The sequence below is a fragment of the Aquarana catesbeiana genome, linkage group LG04 (genome assembly GCF_042186555.1).
Source record: "Aquarana catesbeiana isolate 2022-GZ linkage group LG04, ASM4218655v1, whole genome shotgun sequence".
Lineage (NCBI taxonomy): Eukaryota > Metazoa > Chordata > Amphibia > Anura > Ranidae > Aquarana > Aquarana catesbeiana.
In genome coordinates, this window is record NC_133327.1 from 481,959,599 (window position 1) to 481,982,876 (window position 23,278).

The 23,278-nt window shown below is 45.2% G+C and overlaps 1 protein-coding gene across 1 annotated transcript in view; it reads right to left on the minus strand.

The window, feature by feature from the left end:
• Positions 1-23,278, minus strand: part of RMDN2 (regulator of microtubule dynamics 2) — a 1,282,724-nt gene that overhangs the window by 552,580 nt on the left and 706,866 nt on the right. Inside the window, exon 5 of the mRNA XM_073627634.1 lies at positions 4,067-4,142. Coding sequence (XP_073483735.1) covers positions 4,067-4,142 — 76 coding nt within the window. The remainder of the gene's footprint in view (positions 1-4,066; positions 4,143-23,278) is intronic.

A 23,278-nucleotide genomic window follows, 5' to 3' on the forward strand; every position in this document is an offset into this window, starting at 1 on the left:
GGGTCTCCTTTCTCCCCCCTCGCCCCAGCCGCAGCCATGATGGTCTTACGCACACGTTAATGGCTGGGTTGGTAGGGAAGGAGGGGGGGTGGTTGCGGCGCTGTGCACATGTGGCGTGCACGGCACGCCAGTGCGCAGGCGCAAAGCGGCCATTTTTTAAAAGCCCAGAGCTCCTGTAAGCAGTAGGACACAGAGCTGTGGGCAGTAAGTATCTCAGTTGATCGGATCCTGGCAAACCTAAGACACCTACTCGGCATCAGGTTTTGCAGTTTATAGCTAATGTTTATATTGTAAGACTATAGCACAACAGTGATTGCACTTTACACTAGTACCTCTGCTTTGCAGCTTAGGACTATGTCTCCTCATAAGAGGGCTTCAGGGGGAGGTAAAAGAGGCACCAGAAAATCACCGCCTACATCTAGGGGTTCTGGACATGCCTGCAGGATACCATCCCCCCTGCAAGACTGGAGGCAGCCTCACAGGATGAGTCTGTACCTCTGTCAGGTTTTGCAGCCTCTCCCATTGTGTCAGTCCCTGTTTATGTCACAGAAGACGCTTTGAAGCCTGCATTGGATGGTGAAGAAGGATTACTACCTTTGTCACAGCTTCCTTAAAAAATAACAGAAAAGGGGTAGATCTCCTCCCTCTGCTTTGGGTTCTCTATCGGATGAGCATTCTGATAATGGGGAAATATCCCTATCCGAGGATAGGAATCAGGGAAAGAGGAGAATCTCTCTTCTACCTCCCAGGCCCTCGAAGCTCAGGTGCAATACTATACTGAATTGGTGCGTACCACATACAGATTGCATCTGCTGAGGCTGCCATTTCCCCTGTTTCATCCCTGGGGTCCCGGAAATCCCCACAGGCTGCTTACACCTTCCCAACTCATCCTTTACTGGATGAATTGTTGTATGAGGACTGGGGTCACCCAGATAAACTATTCTCCTCCTAAAAGGTTTTCTATGCTTTATCCAGTGGAGGAAAAATTCACCAAGAAATGGGGAGTCCCAGCCATAGATGCGGCTGTTTCTTGTGTGAATAAGAGCCTGACCTGTCCTGTGGACAATGCTCAAGGGTTTAAGGATCCAACTGACAAAAAGCTGGAAACTTTATTTAAAGCCTCTTTTTTTTCTGTGGCGGGCGTTGTAGTCCAGCCTACGGTTGCAGCAATTGGCATGTGCCAGTTCCTCAAGGAACAAATGAAGCAGGTGCTTAGCCTCCTTTCCACTGAGGATGCCAAGGTTTATGCAGACTTTCCTAAAGCCTTGTGCTTTATGGTTGATGCCATAATGGATTCTGCTCAGCAAGCATCTCACCCCACTCTCCTGCTGGTACACATGGGCAGGTCCTTTTGGCCTAAACATTAGGCAGCTGAGGTTTCATGCAAAAAATATTTAACTGGGTTCCTGTTTCATGGAGCATGCCTGTTTGGGGATGATCTGGACAAATATATCCAGAAGATTACCTTCATTTAGACGTTCTGTCCCCAGCCCCTGGAACCTCATCCTCCAGGCAGTGGCGACGGCCTCCCCAATCAAATACTAGGGGAAAGGTCCAGAGTCAAGCCCAAGGGCAAAAGAAACCTTGGGGTCCTAGATCCGGTAAACAGAACCCCAAAGCCTCCCTATGGGGAGGAAGGCTGCGCCTGGCGGGAAGAGATTCAGGACAAAGGGTAGCCACCACAGTGTCTCTGGGCTACAAGCTTAGAGTTCCGGGAACTTCCACTATCTCATTTTCTAAGCGCAAGAGGCTCCAGGGATCCAGAGAAAAGAAGGCCCTTACTTCTGGCCTTAGAACATCTGTTATCCCAAGGGGTGATTATAGAGGTGGCCCCAGAAGAGCAAAGCTCAGGGTTCTACTCACACCTCTTCACGGTTCCAAAACCAAACAGAGATGTCAGACCTATTCTGGATCTAAAAGACCTGAATCAATTTCTAAACATTCGTCCTTTCAGCATGGAGTCTATCCGCTCAGTAGTCTCCACCCTTCATGGGGGAGAATTCCTGGCATCACTAGACATCAAAGATGCATATTTGCATGTGCCAATATTTCCCGCTCACGAAATATTTCTAAGGTTTGTGGTGCACTTTCAATTTGTGGCCCTTCTTTTTGGTCTTGCTACCGCTCCTCGAGTGTTCACAAACATTCTAGCCCCGCCCCTGGCAAATCTAAGGGCTCAGGGCATAACTGTGGGAGCTTATCTGGAGGACTTGCTATTCATAGAACAGTCCATAACACGCCTAAGCCACAATGTGCTTTGCACAGCAAGGGTCAGATGCCTTAAAGATTCCATGTGATGGGTATTCTCTGATCTATGCCTTTCCTCCAATTCTGTTTCTTTCTGCGGTTCCTTCGGAGGGTCAAAAGGGAAGTAAAGTCGGTCATTCTGGTGGCCCCGCCTTGGCCCAGACGACCTTGGTATGCAGAGATTGTAAAGATGGCAGTGGAAAGACCTTTGGGTTCTTCTGCTGCATCCAGATCTACTCTCACAAGGTCCAATATTCCATCCTGCCTTACGAGTTTGACGGTTTGGCTGCTGAGACCCACATTCTGAAAAGCCATGGGCTCTCGGAATCAGTCCTTTTCACTCTGGTTAATGCTAGGAAGCCAGCCTCCAGGCTCATCTACTACAGAATCTGAAAGGCATATGTTTCATGGTGGGAACCCAGGGGGTGGCATCCTAGAAAGTATGCCATTAGTAGGATTCTTGCCTTTCTTCAATTAGGCATTGAAATGAGGCTGGCATTGAGCACTATGAAGGTCCAGATCTCGACCTTATCAGTATTCTCTCAAAGGCCACTTGCCTCACATTCCCTGGTCCGGGTCTTTGTTCAGGGGGCACTGTGCTTGAATCTACCAATCAAACCTCCTGTGTGCCCATGGGATCTGAATTTGGTTTTGTCCTTTTGCAAGAACAACCCTTTGAACCACTGCACCATGCTTCTTTAGTTCCTCTGACAAAGAAACTGGTCTTTTTGGTAGACATTTCCTCGGCTAGAAGGGTATCAGAATTAGCAGCTTTTTCTTGTAAAGAGCCATATTTGAATATTCACAAAGACAGGGCGTTGTGTCCCTACCCGACTTTTTTACCTAAGGTGGTTTCAGGATTCCGACTTTTTTTACCTAAGGTGGTTTCGGGATTCCAACTGAATCAAGATGTGGTCCTACCGTCCTTTTTTTCCAGATCTGCAGTGCGCAGAAGAGGAGTTGTTACACTCTCTAGATGTTGTAAGAGCAGTCAGTATCTACCTGCAGGCAACCGCTCAGATACGAAAAAGACTGATTGTCTGTTTATTCTGCCAGAAGGCCCCAGAAAGGGCCAGGCAGTGTCTAAATCCACTATTTCCAGATGGATTCGGCAAGTTATTATTCAGGCCTATGGTATAAACAAGAAGATTCCTCATTTTCAGGTTAAGGCACACTCAACTAGAGCGATTAGTGCTTCATGGGCAGTGAGTCACCAGGCCTCCATGGCTCAGATCTGCAAGGCTGCAACTTGGTCTTCAGTCCATACATTTATTAGATTCTATCAGGTGGATGTGAGAGGGCATGAGGATGCCACCTTTGGGTGCAGTGTGCTGCAGGCAACAGTATAGATCCTCTTGTCTGTTAGCGGTCTATGTATTTTCTGATCTGTGTCTCCCTCCCCTCAATTTGGGCATTGCTTTAGGACATCCCACTAAGTAATTACCAAGCCTCTGTGTCCCATGATGTATGAACAAGAAAATAGGATTTTTAAATACAGCTTACCTGTGAAATCCTTTTCTTGGGAATACACCACGGGACACAGAGCTCCTGCCCCTCTTCGGGATTATACGCTGGGATACTTATTGCTTTGCTACAAAACTGAGGTACTCTCCATATGGGAGGGGTTATATAGGGGAGGAATTCACCTTGTAATTAGGGTTACCAGTGTCCAATAACCTGAAGGTACTATTTAACCCACTAAGTATTTACCAAGCCTCTGTGTCCTGTGATGTATTCCCAAGAAAAGGATTTTAAAGGTAAGCTGAATTTAAAAATCCTATTTTTGCTTATTTTGTTCATCAAACAGATTAAAACAAACCTTAAAGAGGTAGCCATTCTTGATTTTATTCTGTACATTGTCAAATTCAGACATATAACCACACATTATTGCATACCTGGAAAAAAAGATAAAAAAAAAACATAATCACATATATAATCCCTGAATTAAGGGTGCAAAATCAAAGTCTGTGTGTTCCTTGGTTCTAGCAAGCCCCCCCATGCAGACTGCTGTTTTATCCACACAAATTTGCCTAGAGCTGCCCTTTGATAAGATACAGCAAGTATGGTATTAAACACAAAAGGTGTTTAAAGTTATTTAAAACCTTTATTTTTTTCCCCTTCTTATCTGGGGTCCCCCGCCAGCGTTCGGAGTACCCACTCTAGTAAGCCCTGCTGCCTGCCACCCCCCTGCAAAAAAAAAAAAAAAAATTATAACCTGTGGTGGCATGTGCCTATCAGTGGCTGCATCTAAACATACACAGCCCGGCCAATGCATGACAGAGTGATGTGAGTAATATTTTAGTTTTATGAATGAGCAATCAGCATTGTTGAACTGTTATACACAGCATTTCTAAGTGAAAGCTCACATAACACTACAGTGCTGTGTAATCCATCGACCAGGTTGTGTATGTGTAAAAAGCAGCCACTGATAGACACACGGAGCCAGCCACAGCTCTGAATGATGTCACTAATATAAATGGATTCATGCTGCTTGTGGTTCATAATTAGAATTGCCACCTGTCCTGGATTCACCTGGATAGTCCGGTTTTTACATCCTCTGTCTGGGTTTCTGGCTGCCTGACACCCGGACACCAGGGAACCCTCAAATTCTTCCAACACCCTCATGAAAGCTTAAACAGAATCTAGCATCTATTACATGTATCAGAATGTCACCTATCTTTACATATTTGTAGTTGTCTGCATGCAAACAGCCCTAGTTACAAGGGACTTGTTTGTCTCTGTGGAGGGATACAGAACCTCCTGGCCGCAGTTTCCGATGCTCTGCTTTTAGTTCCGGCTACTGGAGCCCTCTCAGGACTGCTCACTCTGGCAGTCTGATCTAGTGGAGAAGAGCTGTGAGTGTGGGCAGGAAGAGGAAGAAGTTGCACAGACTGGGCTGTGAGTGTGGGAACAGCAAGACAGAGAGGGGTGGAGAGAAGCTGGCTGCCCCTTACTAGGCTACATATTTAAGTATTTCTCTGATAGTGTGTTGTGGTTGTGTCTAGTGTATATATGCATGTTTGTGTGTATCTGAGTGCATGTATGTATCTCAGTGTGTGTATATATGTGAGTGTGTGGCTGTGTGCATGTGTATAACTTAGCATATGTACAGTATATATCTGAGTTTGTGTATATACATGTATCTGACTATATATCTGAGTGCGTGTATATATGTGTGTATATATGTATATATCTGAGTGTGTGTATTTATATATCTGTGTGTGTGTGTGTATATATATATATATATATATATATCTGTATATATCTGAGTGTGTGTGTGTATATGTGTGTGTATACATGTGTCTGAGTGTGTGTATATTATGAAAAATTGTTATCAAATACTTACCGTGATTTTCCTTTCCTGGCCGATCCTCACGTCAGCACACAATGGGTTAACGTCTCATCTGGCACCCACATGACCACCTTTTCCTAGCTGAATAGAAGACAGCCCCTCCCCCACTGATGTGTTCGATAAGCTACAGTACCTGACCGCGAGATTGTGTTTCCAGCGCGATCCCATCGCGCTGGTTGTCGGCGACAGGGTACTGTGCATGTCGCGCTAGCTCACTCCCCCAAGGCACCCACCCCCCCATGTTGAGGGCATGCGACCTGGTATGGCTCAGGAGGGGGGGGCGCTCATTTGTCCCCACCCCCTTTCCTGGCCGGCTGGGCTGCGTGCTCGGATAAGGGTCTGGTATGGATTTTGGGGGGACCCCCACGCCGATTTTTCGGCGTAGGGGGTTCCCCTTACAATCCATACCAGACCTAAGGGCCTGGTATGCCCCTGGGAGGGAACCCACGCTGTTTTTTTCATTTAAAATTTGGCACGGCATTCCCCCTCAGGATTCATACCAGACAGCTGTCAGCACTGCCTGTCACTCATCGTGAAAGGAAAAAAGAGTTTTCCTTTCCCGATGAGTGAGCCATCTCGGCGGTGGCTACTGCGATGGGGCTCGCAGGTGTCAAATCTCGCCGAGAAATGCGGCGAGATTAACACAATATCGCGGTCACCTACTGTAGCCTGCGACAGGCCACAGGGGAGGGAGTCCTGTGCTGACGTGAGGATAGGCCAGGGAAGGAAAATTACGGTAAGTATGTGATAACAATTTTCCATATTCCTTCTCACACCAGCACACAATGGGATTTAACTAGCTGAATAAATGGGTGGGAATGAACGCATGAAAAGAAACATTGACAATCCACAGAAAAGCTGCCAAAGACAAAAATGTATATGTCTTGTCCCAAACTTTGCAGAACTTGCCGACTGCCCACCTAGCTTGTAAAGTTGAATGAAGGGCTAGCCATCTCTCATATACTCTTCACTGACATCCTGGCATAACTGCCCCAAAGGCTGCCACCCCTCAGTTTGAAGGAGCTTGCCCCTGAGCAGAAAGGCCCACTTTCTGCATGCCAATCTAATCACCCTGGTGAACCAATAGAAGATGACACAAGAACCTGAGGGCGAAATGAAAAGGATTGTCCACTTTCTTCATGTCTTTGATCTTTGCATGTACACGGTTAGCAACTTGTGTAGGGACCTGAAATCTTCCTGCTGTATACTCAGTAACTCCATGTGAATGCTTGCAGGGACTGCCCCCAGGTTTTCCTGGAAACTGGATACCACTTGGAGATGACCATAGTATCACTAAAAAAGACACAAAAGAGATCTTTGCAGTAAAGTGCTGCAACCTCCAACATACTTCTGTCTGAAACAACTGCTGTCAAAGGAACTAGTTCTACCACCAGGGACTGCAATGGAAATGAAGCTATTGGAGCAAAGGATGCCTGTATGAGCACTTTCAGAACCAAGCCTAGGTACCATGAAGGGAACAAGAATTTCCTTGGTGGTCGTATATGGATTACAGCCTGCATGAAGCATTTATTCAATGGAGTTGTATGCCAGACCAACCTCAAGCGCCAATTGTAAAAATGTCTAGAGCTGGGGACACATGAGTGAAAACTTTGCTGAGTAAACAGAACAAGCTTCCTTCATATCCTCATATGTAGCGTTCATGGCCCTCACCTCGAGGGCTTTCACACTGGAGCAGTGCGCTTGCAGGGCGGTCTAAAAAAGTCCTGCAAGCCACATCTTTGGAGCGCTGTGGGAGCGGTGTATTTACCGCTCCTAAAGCACCCCTTCCCATTGAAAACAATGGGGCAGCGCTGCAAACCCGCCCGCAAAGCGCCGCAGCAGTGGCATTTTGCGGGCGGTTTTAACCCTTTTTTGGCCGCTAGCGATAAAACGACGGTAAAGCGGCCCTATATTTAGCGCAACTGTACCACCGGCGCCCGCACACCTCAGTGTAAAAGTAGATTAAGCGGCTCTCCGTCCAGCGAAAAGTTTGTTACGAAAAGTAACAGGAAAAGACAGACACTTGGTGCCCCCTTATTGGGCAATGTAAGCTACTGCTGTCTTGTCAATCATCAACTTTACTCGGGCTCCTTGGAGAAAGATCCTGAAAGGTTTGCAATGCTAGAAAAAAAAAACTGCCTTACTTTTAAGTCAGTCAGAGCATCTGCATTCCACTAGGCTCCAATGGCATTGCACATGTCTCGTCAGACTGGATGCAGACTGGCATCCGACATCAGAATTATTCCATCTCCTGGGCTGAGAGGCACACCACAAAAGAGGCACACTGGTGTCCAAAACTCCAGTTCTTGCTAATTTGTGCAGACACAAAGACTTTTTGATCCATAGGTAGCCCATTCTATTGACAGTGGAAGGCAAATTGAAAAGCCCCCACCATGTGCCACTTGGCCCAAGGCATCACTGGAATGGCTGCTGTAAAATGTCCCAATGGGGACAATGCAATCCCTCGCTGACATAAATGCTGTCTCCATGACTCTTCATACGCAGATTTTCATTTGCCATTTTGGAAAACCTCTTGACATATTTGGGTATGAAAAACTACTCCAAGATCCTTCATAGCTTAAGAAGGGGTTAAAGCGGGGGTCCACCTATCTATCGTTTTTTTTTTTTGAAGTTCATTCACAAACTTTTCTTCTCATGATTATCTACTCACATGTTCTGTGTAATAAGTCCGCCTGTGTCCGATTTCGTTGTAAAGAATAACTTATAAAATTCACTGAAGGCGGTTTCCATCTTCATTGTGGGCATTTGAAGCCCACAAGCATGTATTTCCTGGATGCTGTGAATGCTGTGCTCCCAGCATTCACCGAGATGTTGTGATGACGCTGTTGCACAATGCATGCTGGGAAGCCTGAGACTAGCTCCCAGGGGACTGTGGGAGGTCTGGGAGAGGCTAGAAACACGCCTACTCCCATGGGAGGAAAACCAGGAAGTGCTAAGAAGATTAGAAAAAAAAAGGTAATTACGGCGATTTAAATTTTTTTACACAGCATGTCAGCATCTAGGCAAGGAAGAGAATGCATAGAGATAATGTTCAAAATTTGGGTGGAACCCCGCTTTAACTGCTCTTCCTGTTTGTTCATTAGGCGACTGAACTTGGAAAAGGATTTCTAGGACAAGGTGGTGATGCTTTGCCAGCTCCTGGCTTACACCTGCGACAATCAAAACATTGTCCAAGTAATGGCAGGGCCTTACCCTCAAAGATGAATAACTGCCACTACTGTCTTCAAAATGTTCAAAAAATTTCTTGCGGCCATGCCAAGTTTTAAAAATGGCAAACACCTAAACTGGAAGTGACAGCCAGTCACTGCCAATCTCAGATGTGTGGTGTTACACACTGATTGGTATATGGAAGCATACGTCCGGCAGGTCGATTGACTCTGACTGGTCCTCATGCTGAACTATTGCCATAGCTGTTTGCACTGACTCTATCTTGAACCTTTTGTTGTGTATGTACCCATTCGATTTGTTCAAACCCAGACAGTAGGGAAAACTCCTGAAGCCTTGGGTACTAGAAAGAATGGGGAGAAACACCCAGATTTGTTCTTTTAGCGGCACCAGCACTATGGACTTGTTGCAGTATAATTCTTATATGTAGTCTTGCAGTAATTCTTTTTTCTTGAGATCTGTTGGTCATGAATGAAAGGATTTGGTGATTGTACTCCCAGCTAACTGTCCTTGAGGTTTGTCGCCCAAACCCTCCAAAAAGGAGGCTATCCTGGCTCCCACTGGAAGACACTAGATAGGCTCACCTTCAAAAGACTTTCCAAATGTCTAGCAGCCTGCTCTGGATTGGATTCCAGGTACACAGGAAGGCTGAGCCCCCTTCATTGTGATTTGGTAAATTTCAGCCTGGCCTATTAGATTTGGCCTCCTGAACCCTTCTGAAGATCGACCGATTTGCGCAAAAAGACGGCTGCTTCCTTTTGTTAGACTGCGACCACATTCTGGACATTTCTTCTATCACTCGCTTCATCCAGCGCTTTGCCAAACAACAACCTCCTATTATGAAGAATGTTACAAAGGGCTTGTGTGGAAGCATCATGCACCCTCCAATGGCGCAGCCACAAAGCTCTCATAGCCGTGACTAAATGTGCCAGCGCTAGAACTAGGTCTATTGAAGCCTCTGACAAAAGTCAGCAGCCAGGTTCAAGTCCTCCCGAACCATGCCCACTCCTGCAGGTTCCACATGAATAAAAGGCCATTTCTTAATGCTTTAAACATCACAGTGCTGTCGCTAGTCCACAGGCAAAAACCTGGCACAGTATAAATTTTCTGCAAGTCTGCAGGCCAGTTCACCACAATTTCTGAGTTGAAGAGGTTTTTCTGCATGCACAATTTTGAGGTGTTCAGGTGCTTTTTCAATGCGTTTGCCATGTTATAGATACGTTCCATAGAGAAAAAAAGCTGTTCTCCTTTAGTTGACTGTACTGAAACACCCAGCACCGGTGTGATGTAGGCCATTGGGATCCATGGTAAACACTGTTCCTGCATTTTTGACTCTAATAAAAAATGCATTGGACTGCATCCAGTGTCAACCAGCCTTAAGTACATTTTTTCAACCCGTGGGATTCCTAAAAGGTATTAAAAGGCAAAGACACTTGCGCACCTGATGCTGTTAGGCCCCATCCACTCCTAGAAGTGTGTTGCTTAAACATGCATCAGCCAGCTTCATTGGATAAAGCTTGGAGACCTTTACTGTAAATTGGTCTTCTTAGCACATCTCTCCCATTCTTCATCAATGAGCTTTTAACTACGTCATTATGGGAAAAGAAGTTCTTCTTTTTTCACATTTGGAAATATCTGCGTGCGTTTGCGATGGTTGGGCCCAAGTCTTGCCTGTTCCTTATCCATTGGCATTTGAGGTAATCCATGCCGATTGATGGCCAATGTTTGCTACAGGGCTGGGCAAGGCATTTTCTATTGCGCTGATGTAAACGCATGTGAGCCATTGCCACATGAGCTGCTTGAGGAGCATGAAAGCCACCCTGTGTGGGAATGTGAGGAATGCATATTGTCCTGGTCAGGGGATGACTAGTGGGGGGTCTTAGATTTTCTGGAGTGTTTGCTTTTAGGGCTTCTGCTCCTAAAAGCATGCAAAACACCATACTGCATTCCTTGAGCACTCTTTTGAAGATATGTCCCACGCCGCCCCCTCATACCTTCGCTAATCTTCTATGCCACTGACAGGTGTGGTGAGCTCATATGTGCAGAAAAATATGGAAAAAAACTCTAATTCTGTCACAAAGAATAAAAACAGGTACCTTGTCTCTTTAAGACCCATCCGCTTTTATCGACTTAAGCAGCAGCAGGTGTGGTCAGACAGCCTTCCAGAGGCAGACAGGAGACACAGAATCTGAGACAAAACCAGTCAGACTGTCTAACCCCTGGGAACACACAGCACAGCAGGAGAGCAAACAGCAACATTCTTTACCACACAAGAGAAAACTGGCAGGACCGCAGAGAGAGGAGAGAAACCAGTTCCTCTGCCGGCTCTAAGACTGTTTTTTTTTTCATCTCAAATAAAAACTTTGTGTGAAATATGTTGTGAAAATTTTATATATGTTATAATTTAAAGATATGGGGATGTGACAAGATGTAAGAGATGACATGAAGAACATGTTAAGCGTTATATGTGGAATGTAATATATGATATTCAAAAATAAAGAAATTAAAATATGTTGTGAAAATTTTATGAAGATGTATTTTAATATGTATTGTCATAGTGTCTCCCAGTGTTAGTTCTCCCGCAACCCGCTCTAAAGAGGTGACTGGGGCAGACTGACGCTGGTTGAGATCTGTTAGGTAGTGGAAAACTTCCTGAGGTTGGAGAGAGGTGTTGGCAGAGTGAGGATATGTCTGCCGGTGAAAAGGCCCCTGTGCGTCTGGGGGGATGTGTTCGCTCTGCAAACACATTATCGGTTTAGCGGATGTGCGCTCGTTTCACCCCTGTATGCCTGATCAACATATTTGAGGTGCCATGACATACACCTGCAGATAAGCTCCCATCAGCAGGAATTGTAGTCATTGTTCATTGGTTGTTGTATAAACTCATATCCTTGTTTGGTCATATCCTTGTTTGGTCACATCCTTTGTTGTCACATCCTGTGGAGGAAGCGATTGGCTGTTGGAGCCAGGACTTCCTGTTTGTGATTTCATTTGGAAATCTGGAGCAGACCAAAAAACATGTCAGTTTGGAAGGGGCTGTCTTTTATTCAGCTAAGAAAAGGTGGTCATATGGGTGCCAGATGAGGCGTTAACCCATTGTGTGCTGATGTGAGGTATGGCCAGGAAATGTGTGTATACACGTATCTGATTGTATATATCTGAGTGTGTGTATATATGTGTATATACATGTATCTGATTGTGTGTATGTATGTGTATATATATATATATATATATATATATATATATCCGTGTGTGTATACATGTATCTGGTTGTATATATCTAAGTGTGTGTGTGTGTATACATGTATCTGATTATGTATATCTGAGTGTGTGTGTATACATGTATCTGATTGTATATATCTGAGTATGTGTGTGTGTGTGTGTGTATATATATATATATATATATATATATATATATATATATATATATATATATATATATATATAATGTGCACACATGTACTGTATGTAATTGAGCATATGTATATATCTCAGTATCTGTATGCATTTATGAGTGTGTATGAGTGTGTGTGTGTATGCATGCATGTGATTAACTAAAAATATTTATGTATCTGAGTTAGGGTTACCAAATGTCCGGTTTTCAACCCCATGGTCTGGTTTTTGAGACGTGTCCAGGTCTCTGCCCACCTGTAACCTGGACAATAACTCACCTAACCCGACCCAGCTCACTGTGCCTGTGTCGCCATGTCCGCAGAGATTTCTGCTCCTGCCATGCCAAGGTTTCTCCCTCCCCATTTACCCCCTGCACTCAGTGCCTCCATCCGCTAAGTGTACTAAGTTCAAATGGGACACGGAGGTGGAGGCGGAGCCTCCATGTTGCTGGGTGCTCTGGCTGGCTGCAGACGGGGACACCAAGGTCTTGGGCTCTGGCTGGCTGCAGAAAGGACATGGAGGTGGAGTTACAGGTGGAGCCTCCATGTTACCTGCTGCTCTCTTGAGAACTGTGCAGAGATCACGCTGGAGACTTGTACAGTATGTTTTTGGGGTATTGTGTATGTCAGGAATTCAACAAAGGGTTCTCACCCCTCCCTCATACATCATCTATTCATACAGTTCTCACCCTCTGCACAACATCCATACAGTCCTCACCCCCCCATACAATATGCATACATACAGTCCTCACTCCCCCCCCCATACAATATGCATACATACATTCCTCACTCCCCCCCCATACAATATGCATACATACAGTCCTCACCCCCCCCCCCATACAATATGCATACATACAGTCCTCATTCCCCCCAATACAATACGCATACATACTTAGGCTCTTGTGCATGTATCATGCACAGCTTACCTATCCTCAGCCAGTGCCTTACAGGAGGACTCCCCTGTCCCCCCCCCCCCATACTACACCAGGAGACCTCCCGCCACCCCCAAAATTACACTGGGAGGCTCCCCACCAAACATTACACTATATTGTACATTACACACTACATATACACTATATTGTACATTACACACGCCTGCACTATATACACTATATTGTACATTACACACTACATTTACACTATATTGTACATTACACACGCCTGCACTATATACACTACATTGTACATTACACACGTCTGCACTATATACACTATGTTGGACGTTACACACGCCTGCACTATATACACTAATATTGTACATTACACACTACATATACACTATATTGTACATTACACATGCCTGCACTATATACACTATATTGCACATTACACACACCTGCACTATATGCAATTGGCTACACCCACTGTTCACTGCTGCTCGTGCCTTACTACTCCCCTAGGGCACACAGAGGTGTCCCAGGTATTTTACAATCTCCTAGTGTATGCTACAAAAAAAATGCCAAGCCCCACTGAAATGTTCGGGTTTGGGTGGCAACCCTCTTCATAATGGTAATGGTATCAAATCCCTAAGATATGCGGCTCTGTGCAATGTATCTCCTGCTGCTGCTTTTACTTTATACTGGGCATCGTCAAATACTTTACACAGCGATCTTTTACTATTATGAATGAAGCTCTGATTATTCATTCATAATAGTGACAAATCACTCAGTTTAAACAGGGGGTGGAGCTCTGTGGTGGCTATACCTTCCATTTGGCACTTTTTGGGGGGAAAGGGGAGAGCGGATACCTGTCAAAACCAGGTACCCGCTCCCACTTTTCCGAACAGGGTAGAGCTTAGGACAGTTTGTGGGTTCATCCCCAAGACAGCCTCCACTGCTAGTATCTCAGAACCTTGGGCTCTACTAGCATTCTCAGATCCAGAATCTGGCTCCTTTCATAACTTGGACATCGCATCCATATTAACATGCTATCTGCAGGCCACAGCTCCCTTCAGAAAATCTTCCAGACTGTTCGTTATACCCTGGGGCAAGAATAAGGGTAAGGAGGCAACTTCTAGAATGATAGCCTCCTGGATAGTGAAGCTAATTCAAAAGGCGTACAGGGCAAGGGGCCTCGAACCCCCATCGGCGGTCAAGGCTAATACCATCAGATATGTTTCTGCCTCCTGGGCCCTGAGAGCAAATGTGTCGTTAGAAACCATATGCAGGGCAGCAACCTGGTCTTCTCAACATATGTTTTTGAAACGCTACAGAGTAGACCTGGGGGCTCTCTCTTCGGTAGAATTCGGCAGGGAAACCATCAAGTCAGCATTTACCTAGTCGAAGGAGTAGCCTTTTGTTAAAAATAAAAATTCCTTTCTAAGCATCAGCCCACCCATTTTCAGCTAGTTATTTGTCATAGGTATGCTGCCATGGAGGTACCAGGAAAACATAAAATTGTACCATACTTACCATAATTTTCTTACCTTGGTGCCTATCCATGGCAGCATATAAACCTACCCTTGGTATTCTATATTACGGAGAATGCTGGGGGTGCTCTAACCTTATTCTTATATAATATTCACTGATCCTGAGGGAGGAGCCATGGCGGAGCTTGTCATAGGTATGCTACCATGGATAGGCACCAGGAAAAGAAAATTACAGTAAGTATGGTATAATTTTCAGTTTTTTTTACTTTCTGCTATAAAACATATCCAATAAAAAAATATAAAAAATAAAATTTCTTCATAAATTTAGGTCAATATGAATTCTGCTACTAACTTTTAGTAAAAAAAAAATCCCAATAAGCTTTATTGATTGGCTTGTGCGAATGTTATAGTGTCTACAAACTATGGTGTATATATAGTTTGGTGGGCACTAACTGACATTTTTGACACTTTGTGGGAACAAGTGACGCTAATACAATGATCAGTGCTAAAATATAGGTAAAAATAGGGGTAAAAATACTGCGCCAACCTCAAAGGTGAACAGCCAACACAACAATTAGACTTATTGTAGAAAGATGTGAGGTAAATGTGTAGCACTGATGATATGTATTAGGAACAGGGATAAGTCCGAAATATGAAAATTAAAGGATGTATATATTGCAAATACAATCACATATCACTCATAGAGAAGCGTATGTGTTAAAAAGTGAAATCAAACATATGTGTAAGTGAAGCAATTAAAATAATCGCACAAAATCACTTAGATTTTAAAGTGAAAAATAAAATTGCACAAAATAACATGAATGTGTGAAAAGATGTAATCACAACTAATGAAGTAAAAATTTCGAGGCTAGCAAGTACTGAAATGAGAGCAATCCATGCAATTTTTAGAATGGGTGGAAAAGATTAGTGATATATTCAAGTATTCAAACTAGATATACATTTTCTCAGTATATGTAAACGTGTCAGATACAACAATGTTTAACCAAATGAAGGTAAGTGAACACAAATATATCGCTGTAGGTAAAAATAGCATAAACTCCCAACTTGGTTAAGCCAAATCACACCAAATCATGTTGGTTTTATGGTTGACAGCGATAAAAATCGCACACAATCAAATAAACTTTGAAGTGAATATAGATCGCAAACTGTGCAGTGAAAACTTCAATAAAAGTAAATGGTGCATGTAAAAAGAGGGGAGGGACCTCTGTGTCCTGTGATGTACTCCAAGAAAAGGATTTTACAGGTAAGCTGTTTTAAAAATCCGTTTTTCTTTATCGTACATCACGGGACACAGAGCACCATAGTAATGACTATCTGGGATGTCCTAAAGCAATGCCTTTGAGGGGAGGGAACATACCTAAATCCCCCTTATTTTAGGCTCCAAATTATAAAGCTGCTTTCAGCACGCTCTGGCCAAAAACAGTCTCCTTTTGAGATCTAACATCCAGTCGGTAAAACCTGGTGAATGTATGAACCGAAGACCAAGCGTCCGCTTTGCAAACCTGAGCCATCGACACTTGTTGGCGCACTGCCCATGACGTACTAACTCCTCTGGTAGAGTGAGCCTTGAGATATCAAGGTGGAACCTTGTGTTTCAACTCATAGGCCTGGATGATGACCTGACAAATCCACCTAGAGATTGTAGAACTAGCTGCTGCCTGTCCTTTCTTAGGACCCTCAGGCAGAACAAAAAAAGAGTCAGACTTCCGAAAAGGGGCTGACATATCCAAATAAACCTTAATAGCTCTCACCACATCGAGTGAATGGAGCAATCTTTCCTCCTTAGACTTAGGGTTAGGAAAGAAGGAAGGTGAAAACTGGAAACCACTTTGGGTAAAAAATCTGGATGGGGCCGCATTACCACCTTGTCCTGATGAATAAACAGAAAGGGTTTCTCACATGAAAGGGTGGCCAACTCAGAGACCCTTCTTGCTGAGGTTATAGCCACCAAAAAGACTAATTTCCTAGTCAGTAGGGTCAAAGGAATACACTTAATAGTCTCAAAGGGTTGACTCTGGAGAGCTGAAAGCACCAAGTTCAAGTCCCATGGGCACAAGGGCGGTTTAATTGGTGGCCTCAAATGTAGTACTCCCTTGATAAAGGTTCGTACTAAAGAATGAGATGCGATTGGCTTCTGGAAAAAAAACGATAAAGCCGAAATTTGTCCCTTAATGGTCCCTAAGGATAAGTTTAAGTCAATTCCTGCTTGCAGAAAGGCAAGAACCCTTCCAATTGTATACTTGCGAGGGTGCCATCTTCTCTTCTCACACCATGAGATGTATGACTTCCAGACTCTATGGTAAATTTTTCTAGACACTGGCTTTCTAGCATTTATCAAAGTAGCCAGAACAGAACCACTGATACCACGGTCTCCCAGTACTTTGGTCTCAATAGCCATGCCGTCAAATTCAGCGACTGTAAAGAAAGATGGTATATGGGACCTTGGGACAGCAGGTCTGGGCAGAATGGAAGACACAATGAGTCCCCTACCGCCAACCTCACAATCTGTGAGTACCAAGACCTCCTTGGTCATCGTGGGGCCACTGGAATTACCGTTTTCTGCTCCACCTGTATCCTGCGTAATAGGTGCGGCAGCATCTGAATCGGAGGAAAGGCGTAAATGAGAGAATATTGATCCCAGGGAACCACCAATGCATCTGTCCCCACGGCAAGTGGATCCCTGGGTCTGGACACAAAGCTGTCCACCTTGGCATTGAACCTAGATGCCAGAAGATCCACCTCTGGCATCCCCCAACGCTGGCATATTTGAAGGAAAACTTCAGGGTGAAGGGACCATTCCCCTGGTAACAACTGCTGACGACTTAGGTAGTCTGCCTGCCAATTGTCCACCCCCGGAATATAGACTGCCGACAGAGATGGCACGTGTCTCTCTCCCCAAGTCAGAATATGATTTATTTCCTTTTGGGCTGCCCAGCTCCGGGTACCCCCTTGGTGGTTGATGTATGCCACCACTGTGGAATTGTCGGACTGGACTCTGACCGGAGACCCCCGCAGCCTGGCCGCCCAGAATACGAGGGCCAAGCGAGCTGCTCGAGTTTCCAACAGATAGATCGGCAAGGTATTTTCTACCTGGGACCATCTTCCCTGTACGGAGGCCTCTTCCAATACTGCTCCTCAGCCGATACGACTGGCTTCTGAAGTTACCACCTTCCAAGTTACTGGTGGAAAGGACTTCCCCTTTTTTAAGTTGTTGGTCTTTGACCACCAAGAGAGGTCCTGTTTTACCCTTGGGGATAGAGACATTGGATGATCCAAGGCTAGGACAGACTTGTCCAAAGCCTCCAGGATTGTTCTCTGGAACAACCTGGAGTGAAACTGCGCATAAGGAACTGCGCTGAAAGATGACACCATCTTCCCCAGCAGTCTCATGCACAATCGAATTGAGGGTCTTTCTACCCTTTTGACTTTCCTGACCAGCTCTACTATTGAGCTGACCTTCAAGGGGGGTAAAAACACCCTTTCCTGGTTCGTATCCAGGATCAAGCCTAGATATGTCAGGCTTTGAACTGGATGAAGAGCTGATTTGTCCATATTCAGAATCCAACCTAGGCCTCTTAGAACATGAACTGTAGTTGAAATGTTCTCTAACAGGGTGGAATAGGACTGGTCCTTCAACAGAAGGTCGTCCAGATATCCTATCACCGATATCTTCTGGGACCTTAGAGAAGCCAATACCGGAGCCAACACCTTTGTGAAGACTCGAGGGGCTGTAGCCAGACCGAACAGTAGTGCTACAAATTGGAAATGACACCCCTCTACTGAGAAACGTAGAAACCTTGATGTTGGCCGAAAATCGGCACATGCAGGTATGCATCCTTGATGTCTATGGATGCTAAAAAGTCCCCTTTTCTTAGAGATGCCATTACTGAACGAACCGATTCCATCCAGGAAGGTTCGCACTTTTAGAAAGGAATTGAGGGATTTGAGGTCCAGAATGGGCCTTACTTCCCCATTTGGCTTCGGCACTGTGAATAGGTTTGAATAAAACCCCTTGAACTTTTCTTTGTGCGGAACCTTGATAATCACCCCCTGCCTTTTTAGCTGTTTTAAGGTTAGGAATAGGCTTTTCTTTTTCTCTAGATCCGAAGGAACTCTTGATCTCAGAAACCGATTCGGGGTAAAATCTCGGAACTCTATTTTGTAGCCTTGCGTTATAGTGGAGATAACCCACTTGTCCTGCACCAACCCTGCCCAAGCATCTGCAAACCGCCGCAGTCTGCCCCCCACTTGTAATAGTGGGGGCGCCCCTTCACAAGGAAGACTTGGCATTGGCCTTATTCGGCTTCTGAGTCTGAGTTCTTTTCTGACCTTGAGGTCTTTTAAAGGCAGGTGGTTGAGGCCTTCGATACTTCTTGGGAGAAGATGCGCCTGGCCCAGGAGCGTTCGGAATTTTAAAGGAAGGCTGCTTATTCCTTCTTTTCACAGGAAGCAAGGAGCTCTTCCCGCCTGAGATTTTTTGGATATACTTATCCAGATCTTCTTCAAACAAACGTTCCCCATGAAAGGGAAAAGCTGCGAGTAGCCTCTTGCATGGCATCTCAGCTGACCAGTTCTTTAGCCACAAAACTCTGCGCATATGTATTGAGAGTAGCGCAAAGCGAGACATCTGCTGGATTGAGTCTTTTAATGTGTCTACCGCAAAACATAAAGCACAAGGAAGTTCTGTTAATTCATCAGAATATTCCTCCTGAACAGGTAGGTTCCTGACCAGTCTTTTAAAACGGTCCTTCAGAGATTGACAGATCCCAATAGCCGCAACAGCTGTTTGTACTGCTGATCCGGCTACCGCAAAGGAGGCCTTTAGCAAGGATTCCAGCTTTTTATCTGCTGGATCTTTAAATCCTTGGGCATTATCCACTGGACAGGTTAAGCTTTTATTTACTGAAGAAATAGCAGCATTCACTAAAGGCGTATCCCACCTTTTTTTGAACTTTTCCTCCATTGGGTACAAAAAAGAAAACCTTTTAGGAGGTAAGTATATTCTGTCCGGATGCTCCCAATCAGCGTAAATCAACTGCTCCAATAATGGATGCACAGGAAACGCCTGAGAACCTTGCTGAGGTCGCAAGGATTCCAATGTAGAACAGGAAAGTTCTGGCCCTTGTACAGGGGGCAACTTGAAACCTGCTCTCACCATTTCGGTTAAAGACTGGATAAACAGTTTTTGGGATTGCGAAGCTGACAACGGTTCCTCAGAGTCCCCCATTTCAGCATCTTTATCCCCTATGGCCACCTCCTCAAAATCCTCTGCCCATTCAGGATCCAAATCACAAGGACCCAATTGTCTAAGGGAGTCCTGGTACTCAAGTGACTCAGCACTGGGACCAGGCTCAAGAGAGGGAGATCTATTTCGTTTCTTCCCTCCCTGTGTTACTGAGGCAATCATACCCACTATTTTGCCTTCAAGACCAGCGAAAGCTGACTTTAAGTCATCCTTAGTAACATAAGCCGAAGCAGGGATATTAGTGGTGGCCACAATGCCTGACAAATGCAATGGCTCAGCCAGGCGAAATGCCTCAGGTCTTTCAGGGGAGACAGGTGCTGCAGTAGCCTGAGGTTGATCTCCTGTTTTTGAAGGAGTCACTTTAAAACCTGCAAATGCCCGACTCACGTGCCCAGCTCTGTGTCCCACTGCGACCGGCTCCTGGCTCCGCTGAGCCAACAAGAACAGCACTGACACACGCAGGCGTCTGACTTCCCTATATGTGCGTGCGCCGTCATGTGACGTACGCACGCCCGGGACTTACTGCGCAGGCGCACACCCGCGGAAAACACGCGGCCGCGATGCTGCCATCGCGCGCGCTAGAGCGTGCACAGGAGGGAGCGGGCTGTGCACGCGCCAAGCTGCACGTGCGCGCTACCCGCGTGCATGCACCCGTGACCCGTCCGTGCGGTCCCCTGAGTGCAACCGCTCTCTGAACCATCACAGTGGACACAAACAGACACTACAATCTGGCATGACAATCTGCATTACATTATTTTGAAAATAATGTAAAAAATGGGGCCTCCAAAGGAAGCACTCATCGATCCTCGCAGCAGGGCCTGAGATAGGCCCAATCTTCCCCCATCACCGCGGGTAACGCCACTGAGGACCTTCAGGGACCGGGTCCCCTTTTGTTTAGGGTCCACACCCCTGGACCTGTAAAGCACCCTTTAGGTTTCCTTGGGAAAAATAAAAGACCAGGAATACCATATCACAAGGGTCCAGCTCCATAAGGAAACATTACAGGCAAGACCCTGTTCGTGAACCAGGGCTTGGGTACCATCCACTTTAGCATGATATGTCATTTGAATGGATCAGATTATAACATCCTCACTGGGACATTATCTGAAGAAAGAGCTTTCACAGCCATGACCATCACCTTCAAGACACTGACAAAAAACTAAGGTACTTCCTTATGGGAGGTGTTTTATGGGAGGAACATTCTTACTATTGGGTGCCAGTGTCCAATCACCTAAAGGTAGCATATAAACCCAGATAGTCATTACTATGGTGCTCTGCGTCCCGTGATGTACAATAAAGAAAACAGCATTTTTGCTTGTACATGATTGGATGATAAAATCAGCAGAGCTTCCCCTGATTTCAGATCTTCCCCTCAAATCTAAAGCGACTGCGCTTCCAAGTGCACTTGTAGTGCAAAACAGACAATTGTTTCATACTTACCGTAATTTTTCTTTCCTGACTCCAATCCATGGCAGCATACTAGTGATAGGCTCCGCCTTTCTCCCCTCCCTCAGGACCAATGAAATAGCATAAATTAAAGGCCAGTTAGGCCCCGCCCCATTCTTCGTAATTAGCTAGATACTGAAACGCACAAGGGTGGGTCCGTGTGCTGCCATGGATTGGCGTCAGGAAAGGAAAATTACGGTACGTATGAAACAATTTTCCTGACGCCACCATGGCAGCATACTAGTGATACATATCCTAGTTGACAGGGTGGGTTCTACTTAACAAACCAAAATAATTATTTTCCTCCGAAGCCCACTGATGACAAGGCACCCAGATCTGTTCTGTAAAGGTTGAAAAGGTATGCTGGGAAAAGCATGCCACTTTCCTGTAGAATAAATCCATAGATGCTTTCAACTGGGCCACCTATGAGGCCTCAAACCCTCTGGAAGAGGATGCATCCTGCCACTGAAGGAGGCTCACGACCCATTTCCCATCTGCACAACCAATCTTGCTAAAGTCAAGGAGGCAACCTCTCTTGCCTGATTCCATCTGGAACAGTGAAAGACTTATCATATGAACTGAAAAGAGCAATTATAGACAGAAACTTCTTTCAAGCTCTGGGAATGACCAATTTGTGTGGTTTTCTTGCTTGAACGACTGGAAAGTTAGGCAATGGACAGATGATTGATAGATGGAGGGCTGTTGCTACCTCTGATATAAGCTGAACTACAGGATGCAGCTCTACTCCTGTAACAAAAGCAATATGCTTTTCTGAAGCTCTAAGGGCTTTAAACTCAAACCGACTTCTGTTTGACGATTTGCGCTAGCGATATCTTAAACCGAACACTGCCATGTTGGAGTAAACAGTTGAAATAAACCTCAACAGCATCGAAAGATTTTAATTGTGAAAGATTCTCTCTTGCGGTTGACGAAACCTCCTGACTGTCTTCAAAATTTTGCAAACTAAAAAGCCTTTGGCCAAATTAAACCTTGTTCTTGCTGACACCTGCAAAGAGTATAGGAGTAAGCTTCACGTCCAATCTGACCTACAAGAAGACCAGAACAGCTGCCACCAGAGGTGCAGTAAGAATAATATCTTGCCATGCAAAATAGAAAAAAAAAGACAAGTTTGTTCCAGATCTTGGCATAGAGGCTATTAGTAGAGTGCCTTTCGCACACCCCAAATTAGAGCTCACTCTTGGAGCAATTCTGGAGTAATCTAGGTTCTGCGGCTTTCCCTTCCCGCCATTATGCTTGCATCTCTGGTCTGTGCATGTGTGAAGGGGAATCGACTTCTGTATTCTGAAGTAGATAGCCAGGAAGCACCAAGACTCCTATGGTCAGAATGGAGGGGTGGTCGTGACTACCATGCTCATTCTTGACAGCTTCCAGAGGAATTTCATTACGAGAGAAGTTGAGGAAAAACATATACAATAGGCTTGATTGCAATTTCATGGAGAAACTCAGCTTATGTTCTCTGCTTTGGGGAGCGGAAACCGAGTCAGACCTCTTCTTAAATTGGCATTTGCTGTGAGAAGCAAAGAAGCCTGTCTGTGGTAGGCCACCTGTGGACAAGCCTCCCCCTCATGCTTTGGCAAGCTTGCATGATGGACAGTATGTCCGTGTATTCCAGTCCCCTAGGAGGTAAATTGCTTCTGGAATTTGCTGGTGATCTTCCTACCCAGACATTCTGGGTTCTACATCTCTCAATTGCATATTGCTGCGAGATCCTCCCTGGAGCTGAAAATACGCAATTGCTGTCCTGTTGCTCAACCGCAAGATGACTGGTCACCCTTAATTCTGTGTAGCAAGGTCAAAGTGATAAAAAAGGCTGCCTGACCTTCCAGCGCTTTCCAGACTACCTTCCTTGGCTAGCAATCTCCTATTGTCTTGACCGACAGACCCTCACAGTGCGCCTTCCAGGCTGTCTTGCCGATATGATTCATCACATTGATCCAGTGAGATGGTTCGTGACATCCTCAAGGTCTTTCCATCACAGCGGACCGCTATACATACTGCGT